Source organism: Panthera pardus, unplaced genomic scaffold, assembly GCF_024362965.1.
Source record: "Panthera pardus isolate Hobbes unplaced genomic scaffold, ASM2436296v1 HiC_scaffold_1, whole genome shotgun sequence".
Taxonomy (NCBI): Eukaryota; Metazoa; Chordata; class Mammalia; order Carnivora; family Felidae; genus Panthera; species Panthera pardus.
The window spans coordinates 6795874-6806688 of NW_026526654.1; the positions used below are offsets into that span (position 1 = coordinate 6795874).

Below are 10815 nucleotides of genomic sequence, written 5' to 3' on the forward strand. Positions count from 1 at the left end.
CATGTTAGCCACGCTGGAAACTCTGACAAATATAAACTCTGACATAAACGGTTGCTATTCACAGCTGCTAAATTTGTGTTAATTTGTTGTATACAGTGGGGATGTTGCCACACAGTTTTAATGAAACAGTTCATATTCACATTACGGTATAAAGATTTTTCTGTTTAAGCCACAAGAATCTCCAGAATTATATATCTATACCATCTATATCTAAATGATGATCTACATATACGTATTTTATACATATATCTAGATAGATAAAAATATCATTATGAACTTATATTTGGGGATGTCACACATGAGATTTAAGGAGAATATGCAGCCTAAAGAAAACCAATACTTCTTCATTAAACAAAAATTATTATGTTTTCATACAATAACAGTACACAATCCATATAAAGAGGAAAATAATGAGAAAAACCATGTTTTAGGATTCATATTTACATTTTAGTTTCCCATGTATAAGACTGTTTGATTTCTATAGGAAAATAAAATAAATAACACCCCAGTTATCTACTATCCCGAAGAAGGACAATTTCTTTTTTTTTTTAATTTTTTTAACATTTATTTATTTTTGAGACAGAGAGAGACAGAGCATGAACAGGGGAGGGGCAGAGAGAGAGGGAGACACAGAATCTGAAACAGGCTCCAGGCTCAGAGCTGTCAGCACAGAGCCTGACGTGGGGCTCAAACTCACGGACCGTGAGATCATGACCTGAGCTGAAGTCGGACGCTCAACCGACCAAGCCACCCAGGCGCCCCTAAGAAGGGCAATTTCTAGAACAATTAAAGCTCAATGTGGCTATATCACAATACAATACCCCTTATTTCCCATCCAGTTATGACAAATTCATTTACATAATAATCTTATATTCATTCCCATAAATTGCTTCGTCATTCACTTTTTTTAAAAAATTGATCACTCCAAATTAAGACTTTTGGATTTCATAAAAAGCATTTTTTCTCCAAGGTTAAGCTTATGACATGTTATAAAAAAATAATTTTAATCAATGCAACCAAACAATGGGATGTAGTCATGGCAAAAAAAAAATTTAAATTGGTATAATACAATGGAATAAATTGCAGATTTTTTTGTACTAAATGATTTCCTTATAGCCATAGCTTCAAACTACCATAAAAATTGAAACTATTTGAAGAAAAAATGAAAACAATTTTTCAATTTCTAAAATCTTTGTTGTTGCCTATAAATCTACAAATATCAGGAAATATTAGTTACTTAATTGGATTGATTGAATACATAGATTTAAGCATAAAGCAAAGAAGGTACTGGGAAAAAACAAAGCATAAAGATTATCAGGCGATTTGCTCTCCAGACTTACCCCTTCCTAACACCTTCATGAATGCTCTGGCCACATCCTTGTTGCGGAGGCTATAGATGAGAGGATTCAGCATGGGAGTAAGGATAGTGTAGAAGACAGACACGAATTTGTCCTGGGTGGGGGTACGATCTGAACTGGGCCGCATGTATATGAACATGGCTGCTCCGTAATACATTCCTACTACCATGAGGTGAGAGGAACAGGTGCCAAAAGCTTTACGTGGGCCCTCTCCATATCCCATGTGAATGACAGCCACAATAACATGACCATAGGAAGCAATGATTACTGCTACAGGGAAAAGAAGCATAATAATACAGCATATAAATATCATCCTTTCAAATAACAATGTGTTAGTGCATGAGAGAGTGAGAAGGGCAGGGACATCACAGAAAAAGTGGGGTATTTCTCGGGCACCACAATATGAGAAAGACAATGCAACTGCAGTTTCAATTATACCATCAAGTGAGCCAAGAATCCATGAAAAAGCTGCCATGAGACCACATATTTTCTGGTTCATGAGAATTGAGTATCTTAATGGGTGGCAAATGGCAACATAACGGTCATAAGCCATTGAAGCCAACAGGAAACATTCTGCTCCAAGCAGAGACACATATAAGAATATCTGGGCTCCACAACCAGCCAGAGAGATGGACTTCCTGCCAGACAAGTAGTTGAAAACCATCTTGGGTACAGTGGTGCAGATGAGCATGAGGTCCATGAGGGAGAGTTGGCTGAGAAGGAAGTACATGGGGGTGTGGAGCTGGTTGTCCAGGCAGATGAGGAGAACCATAGTAGTGTTTCCCATGAAGGCCACTGTGAAGATGCCCAAGACCAGTGAGAAAAGGAAGATGTGAGTGGGGCTGTCATTGAAGATTCCTACCAGGATAAAGTCTGAGTTGAAGGTCTGATTCTCCCATGCCATGATAAATGTTTACTGCAAGGAATACAAGAAGTGACAAATGGCTGTGATTGTGTTATAGAAACATCAAGCACTTCCTTCCCTAAGTCACCACTTCTACCAAATTGCCTAAGCAAGAGGCAATTGTTTCTCTGGTCATAATTTCATTTTTAGACTGGATATATTAAAGCATTGTTTTATCTTGATACGATTATTTTATGTTAGATGAATTATTTTCTTTTTAAAATTTATTTATTTAAATTCAAGTTTGTTGTTAATGAAGAATGTGTGGTTCACAGACATAGTAAGTTACATGTTAAAAATATGAGAGTTTTCTCAGGGCACCTGGGTGGCTCAGTCAGTTAAGCATCCGACTTCAGCTCAGGTCAGGATCTCACAGTTTGTGGGTTCCAGCCTGGCGTCAGGCTCTGTGCTGACAGCTCAGAGCCTGGAGCCTGTTTCGGATTCTGTGTCTCCCTCTCTCTCTGCCCCTCCCCTGCTCAGTCTCTGTCTCTGTCTCAAAAATACATAAACATTAAAAAAATAAAAATATGAGAACTTTCTCAAGTCATATAATGAGGTTAGAGAAACTAGTCAGCTTATATGCGTAGTGTAGATTATCCATTCATAAAAACTTTATGATCATGGAAGACATAAATTTCTGAGAAGTCAATGAGATTTTATTTATGGTTCTTTTTTGTTTTCCATGAAATTTTGCATAAAATTTCTATCAAAGTGTAGAGAAAATCATGTATTGATGGAAATGAGACAAGATTAATCACATGTCAGGTAAACAGAAGAGATTGAAAAATCAGCAATCTGATGTCCATTATGTAATATTTATTCTAACAATGGTGGGTTGTAGTGTAAATAGTTCCTCATAAATATACCGTTTCCTCACTCATCTCTAAAAGTGACATGTGTCCACAAGGCAGTCAAGTATTGATCTCAAGATAAAGATACAGGATAAAGGAGAGTACAAAGGCAAAGGCATATCTGGTACAGGTTACTTCAGCTGTGTGATTTTAGGCAATTAATTCCTGCAATCTTTATTTTACAGTATATTAACCTGAATATTTATAATATCTATATTACAGTGTGTTATTAAAATCAAATTAGATCATATTTTTAAAGTGTGAATATTATCTGGAGTGAAGTTTATATGATATATATATTTTAAAATAAATATATACTACTAAAAGTAAGAGAGACCACACTTACTTACCTCCACACTATTCTAGCTTACATAAAATTAATCTCTTCCATGTCCTTAGCAAAACCTTTTAAGATTTCTTTGGCTATGCAATAGCATACATATAATTCTTTATTTTCACATTCATTTTTTCCCTTCTTTATCCCCTCTCCAAAAGACAAGAAATTCTTTACTTTCTTTCTTCCCTAACACTCCCTGGACAGATTATGAATATTCATTTTCTTCACCACTTTGGGTCCTTCTAAACTCTTTATCTCTGTAGCATTCAACAATTCAGTGTATATAATATTTCAATCATAACTCAGGTATTTAATACATCCTAAATTTCTGACCAGTTATAAATTCTCTTAGCATTCTTCCTTATATTTATAATACTTGTCAAGAAACTCAACCCACATTGTGTAAATAAGCGTAGCTCATGCTATTTAAATTTTCAAGTATTTTTACTTTTTCACTCCTCTTACACACAATTGTTTATTAAATATTTCTAACACAATCTTTTATCCTTATTCAAACTGCGATTCAAAAGTGATTATGCATGCTACAGAAAAAACTTCAAACGTTACTACTGAAATATAACATGAGTTTTCAAGCCTCTGATTAAAATTTATTGGCCAACAGAAAATTAAAACATCACTTGGTTTACTATCATTTCTGTGCTTCTAAAAAGCAATATATCCTTTCTACTTCAAGTTTGCTCATGTTGTTATACCTGGTGAAAGTCTCTCTCTTTATGTTTTGAAACATAAATATTAGTACCTATGGAACATTCAGCATATATCTAGTCATTTCCTGACAATTTGCCACTTTCCCCTTTAATAGGTAATCTTTCAATCAATTGTGCATCCTGGAATAATACCCAAAACAACAGATTCATCAGTATTCCCAATTTGGACATTAATTGCATAAATAAAAATTCTATAAATTTGGAAAGTGGAAGTGCCTTGAAAGCTGCACAGGCTGAAGAACTCCATGGGCCAGATTTTTCTTTGCCCTGCATTTGTCTTCTTGTCTTTCTGCTTAATCAAGACCGTATAATGCTATCTAGACTGAATACAGCTTACATAGGTGGCATTATCTAGGGAAGTAAATGTCCTTGACATTCTGCAGTTCACTCTATGTACAAACTTCCAAATCAAATTTCTATGGAGTAATTTATAAAAATAAATTGCTAAAGGGGTGTTGTAATGATGTTTCACTATGCTTTCTTTGTCTCTGTTATTTAAAAGTGACAGGACCTGACTCTATATTTAGATCTTATTTTGCTCATGGCTGCTTTTTACAATCTCTGTGTTAACAACAAACTCCATCACATTTTAAATCTATTCCCCTTCACATTATGTCATTATGTGAAAACAATCCATGAATTTTAGCCCATAAAAGGAACGAATGGAAGAATTGCAATGGAGATAGTTAGAACTGTTCAAAACTAACTGGCTTCTATAAAAGTCAGTTAGAAGAATCTTTAATAATTTGAGATGAGAAACAGTTTTAAGTTGTCCATTTTCAGTAGATAAATGTAAAATTTACTTTGTAGTAGGTAAGGAGGTTCTGCCTATATATTCCTGTAATTTTTTTTTTTATGTTTCTTATTTCTTCAATGTGGGCATACATAGAATGATATATTATTATATTATATTAATTATATATTATTTTATGTTATGTTATGTTATGTTATGTTATGTTATGTTATGTTATGTTATTGCACGATCTTTTATTTTGGCAAACCGATCTCACAAAGTCTCATTTCCTTTACTGCCCTAGGAGAGGAAGCTATAGTAAACAACGTTTCACATTGGTGGTCAAGACACTTATTTCTGAATACTGTCAGCTCAAGCTCCTCCACATCATCTCTCTGAAGCAATGTCTTAGTTAAAATGTGTTATTTTATATTAATAAGTGCATTTAGTTATAGCTATAATAACATGAGGAATTTATATAAGCATTACAGCTATAAAGTTAACAACATAATGTACATTAATCCATTGCTTCATCAAATTTTATCCACATAATTTCTCAACAAATCCCTCAGTGTGGAATTAATAGACTTTGTCTATACATACTTAAAAAATAGACTATGACACAACTTTAGCTAAATATAATTTATGTTTTTATTAATTATGCTCACCAGCTTCAACAAATGTATTTTGAAGAAAGAGAATTTTAAAAATTGTTATAGGAAGAGGAGAGGAAAAAAGTCAAGTTGACTAAACAAAGACAGTTGACATGCAGTGGAATGTTGAAAGACCTTGTGTGTTTTGAATGAAAAAATGAGTTGGAAAGAAATTTGAGGGGGATAGTGAATGAGGGAGAGAAAATTGAGAAAAGGAGAGTTTAGTTGAATACATATTAGGATAACTGAGCATTCATCTCTGCTCTATATATGCTGCATAATTTCAATGGAGAAGTCATGCTCTCCCTCCTAATAAAGGCACAAAAAATAAATAGTATGTTAAGACAAAATGGTATGCAAAAAATGTCCTTATGGAAACTTAGGAATTATTCACCTAAATCCATCCTCTGTTTACCTATAAAATTTTCAAGTTACATTTCTCAAAAGTGAGTTGTGATACCTTTTGGAAAGGCTTATCAGTATTTCTAAAAAGCCCATCTATTTGCATCATATCTAAATAGTACAGATAAAACTAAGTTTCTATTTTTCACTTTACCCAACACTCTAATTTTGGATTTTCCCAAAGAATAAGTGGATTGTATCACTCCTCTTATAAGTTCAATTCTCAAATGGCTCAAATTAGCTGCAGAGCATATTTCACCATCTTGCTGACCTTGATTTGAGACACTGAAGAAAGTCATTGAAGCCACTATTTTAAAATATTTCTTCTCCATTTTCCAAAACAAACTCTATGTATTGCTACTTCCAGATCCCAAAGATACAACTGAGATAAGTAGGAGCTTAAGTCTCCTTTTAGGAGGTGTCTCTTACTTGATGTCTGCTGTTCCACAATCTTTCACATTTGTAAATCACACCTCCTTTCAAATTCCAAAACAGGACTATCTTTCTTCATGCCTCCTTCTTCATTCCTTAGCTAGCAAGATCTGCATATAAAAAACTTTCAGAAGATGTGTGGTGTCTACCTCTGTTCTATGTAAAGGCAATATTATGGACCTTCATATCAGACAGTTTACTGAGTTTATAGTCTTGATCTACCACCAACTCCTATGTCAACAGACAGGTTAGCTAATGTCTCTGAGATTTTATTTTAATTCCCTCCATTCCTCTAAGGATTGTTAAAAAGTAGAATAGGTTAATTCTTTAAATACATGTATCACAACATGAATTCATCAGATGAGCATTACTATCATTACTTACATCCAAATCACATCTCCCCACCCTAATTTGCAATAACCTTAATTTATTCCTCTTGATTATTTTTGAAAATAATCTATTTTTCTTACTAGATTATTGGTTCCTGATTGGTAAGCTATATGCTTATTTTATATGTGTTTAGTTCAACTAAAGAAAATTGCACAAAAATGAAGCCTATATGATCCTCACAGTGATTGGAAACAAGAACAAATAGACTAGATCCACTGGAGAATCTTGCAATGATTCTGAATTTAGCATTTATAACACTGTTCTAAATAATGCCTTTTATTTAATATCTTCACAGGTATTATTTAATTTAACCTTCAAAAAGATCTGTGACAAATATAAGAAATGCATTTATTTTACAGAGACTATAAAGGGGTAAGTTAGAGATCAACATGAAAAAGTGGTCCGTACTTAAAGAACTTCAATATATCAAAATTTCTAATACATATAGCTTTTGAATAAAATTCTATTCCCTTTGATTGAACATCATAATGCTTTAGATATTTTGGAATGTACAGTCTCATTCAAACTTACCTTCCAGGTGTTATCAAGAATGATACTATTTACAGAGTAACTGAAATCCTTTAACTTTCCAGAGAAAATATATGTAACACAATTTTAGTAAGTCATCTGTGATTTAATTTCATAATCCATCCAGGGAATTCAGTCCCTGTTCTTCAATTATAATAATTTATTTTAGCACCCATTTTCTCTCTTAGGACTTCATACATAATTAGTTTTCCACCTGAAAATAAGAAAAATAGTTTAGACATTGTTTAATTATGAATAACTGTTTTTGAACATGTGACTTCATCTGTGACAGAAAAACGAAACAAATTCTAAACTGTTTGAATGATTTCCTAAATCCAGGTCAAATTAAAATTTGCTTAGTATTAATAGCCATTAACTTCTACTTTATATGCAAATATAAATAAACTAGCTATCAGCAGATGAATATTTATGTAAAAAAATATCAAGGAATTCACAATATAAAAAGATGTAAAATGTGACAATATGTACCTAAAATGTAAGGAAGAGTAAAGAATGGGTTCAAACTTAAATGACCAAGAATTAAATAAAGACTGCTATATGCAAAAGAGGTAATATGGTAATAGTGACTATATACAAATACTCACTAATAAATATGCAAAGAATAAAGTATATCACTAAATAAAATCAGCAAAACATGAAAAGGGGAATGACAAGAAAGGATCATAAAAAATCGTCAGCAACAACCACAAAACAAATAATAAGAAGCCAGTAAACATATATCATTAATAATTACTTTGAATATAAATAAGCTAGATGCTCCAATCAAAAGATATAAGGTGACAGAATGGATTGATAAGAAAAAAAGTTCCATGTCATGCTGCTGACAAGGGACTCATTTTAGACCTAAATATGTTATCATTACCTGTTCTAGTTCTGCAAAATATGTGTGTGTGTGTGTGTGTGTGTGTGTGTGTGTGTGTATGTGTGTGTGTATATATATATATATATATATATATATATATATATATATATATATGCTATTGGTATTTCAACAGGAATTACAATAAATCTTTATATTGCATTAGATAATATAAACATGGTAATGATATTTGTTCTTCCAGTCCAGAAACATCGCATATTCTGTCCTTTATTCCTGTCGTCTTCAACTTCCTTCATCATTGGTTTGTAGATTTCAGAGTACAGCCCTTTCACCTCATTTGTTAAGTCTATTTCTAGATATTTTATTATTTTGGTGAAATTCTAAATAGGCAGTTTCTTAAATTCCTTTTCTACTACTTCATGATAGTGTATATAAATGATAAATCTGTATATTGATTTTGTATACTGAAAATCTAATAAATTCATTTATCAGCTATAGTAGTTTCTGGATGGAGTCTTTGGGTTTTCTATATATAGTATCATGTAATCTGCAAATAGTGAAAGTTATACTTCCTCTTTACAAATTTCTCTTTGTGGGGGTGCCTGGGTGGCTCAGCAAGTTGGGCGTCCGACTTGGGCTCAGGTCATGATCTCACGGTTTGTGAGTTCAAACCCCGCGTTGGGCTCTGTGCTGACAGCTCGGAGCCTGGAGTCTGCTTTGGATTCTGTGTGTGTCTCTCTCTGTGCCTCCCCTGCTCATGCTCTGTCTCTCTCTTTCAATAATGAATAAACGACAAAAAATTTTTGAATAAAAAACCACATTTCTCTTTGTGTTTTTCTTGTCTGCCTATGTAGCTACAATATTCAGTAGTTATGTTGAATAAAATCAGTGATAATGCACATCCTTGTCTTCATCCTGACCATAGAGGAAAAGCTCTCAGTATTTCATATTGAGTATGATGTTATCTCAGGGTTTATAATACATGGCCTTTATTATGTTCAAGTATGTTTCTTCTAAACCTAATTTGTTGAAGGTTTCTATCATGAATGAAGTTTTACTTTCTCAAATGGATTTTTTTACTCTATTTAAATGATCACATGGTTCTTATCCTTTCTGTTATTGATATGATGTATCATGTTGATTGATTGGGAATTTTGAACTACCCTTACAACTCAGTAAAAAAAAAATATCCCACTTGATCATGGTGAATGGTTTTTAAATGTATTGTTATACTTGGTTTGCAAGTATTTTTGAGGGCTTTTGGATCTATGTTTGTCCAAGATGTTGGCCTGTAGTATTCTTTTCTAGCCATGTCTTTATATGTTTATGGTATCAGGGTAATGCTTGCTTCAAAGAATGAATTTGAAAGTTTGCCTTCTTGCCTTCTTTGTCTGTGTTTTGGAATAGTTTGAGAACAATAGGTACTAACTATTTTTGAAATGTTTGGTAGTATTCGCCTTTAAAGTCATCTGGCTCTGGACTTCTGTTTGTTGGGAATTTTTTGATTACTAATTCAATGTCTTTGATGGTTATCAGACTGTTCAAATTTTCTATTTATTCCTGTATCGCTTTGGTCGTTTGTATGTTTCCAGGAATTCATCCACTTCTTCTAGGTTGTCCTATTTGTTGGCGTATGATTTTTCATAATATTTTCTTATATCTTATAAGTGATGAATCACTGGGTTCTACTCCTGAAACCAATACTACACAGTATGTTAACTAACTTGAATGTAAATAAATAAATTACAAAAAATAGATTGAATGTGGAGAAATTGGAGCCCTCATGCATTGATAGCAGAGAATGTAAAATGGTGCAAAACCGTTGGAAAACATTTGGCAGTTCTTTGAAAATTTAAACACAGTGGTGTGCCTGAATGTCCCAGTCATTTGAGCACCCAACTCTTGATTTCAGCTCAGGTCATAATCTCATGGTTCATGTGGTTAAGCCCCATGTCATGGGATTCTTTCTCTCCCTCTCTCTCTGCCCCTTTGCCACTCGAATGCATTCTCTCTCTCTCTGTCTCTCTGTCTCTCTCTCTCTATCTGTCTCTCTCTCAAAATAAATAAATAAACTAAAAAAAAAAGGTTAAACACAGAATTACTATATGATGTGGTGATTGCACTCTTAGGTATTTAACCTGAGAAAAATTTAAATGTATGCTCCCACAAAAAAATGTGTAAAAATATTCCAAGCAGCGTTATTCATAATAGTCAAAAAGTTAAAATAACCTAAATGCACATCAACTGATGAAATAAATAAAATGTGATATTCTCTAACATCCAATATTATTCACCAATAAAAAGAAATTAAGTACTAATACATACTACAAATTGGGATGAAATTTTAAAACGTTATGCTAAGTGAAGGAAACCAGTCACAAAAAGCCACATACTGTATGATTCCATTCATATAAAATGTGCCAAATAGGCAAATTTATAGAGCTTTAAAGTAGACTTGTCGTTGCTCAAGATGTTGTAGGTGCAAGTAGAGAATTAGAATTGACTGGTAATGTGTATGGGGTTTATTTTAGTGGGGATGGAAATATTTTAAAGTTAAATTGTGGTGATGGTTGAACACACTGCAAATTTGCTAAAATTAAAAAATATATATATTGAATTGTACACTTTAAACAGGTGAATTTATGGTATGTGAAGTAC

General features: G+C 33.0%; 1 protein-coding gene across 1 annotated transcript; it reads right to left on the reverse strand.

Moving 5' to 3' along the window:
* Window positions 1-1314: 1314 nt before the first annotated feature.
* Window positions 1315-7380, reverse strand: LOC109257148 (olfactory receptor 2M3-like). The gene is made up of 2 exons (XM_019433110.2): window positions 7320-7380; window positions 1315-2274 (listed from the first exon to the last, which is right to left on the reverse strand). Exon 2 carries the CDS (start codon window positions 2260-2262, stop codon window positions 1315-1317), a length of 948 nt encoding a protein of 315 aa, XP_019288655.1. The 5' UTR covers window positions 2263-2274; window positions 7320-7380.
* Window positions 7381-10815: the final 3435 nt, after the last annotated feature.

Excerpts from the sequence above, each read along its gene's own strand:
- LOC109257148 (XM_019433110.2), bottom strand. The coding sequence starts at position 2,262 with ATGGCATGGGAGAATCAGACCTTCAACTCAGACTTTATCCTGGTAGGA.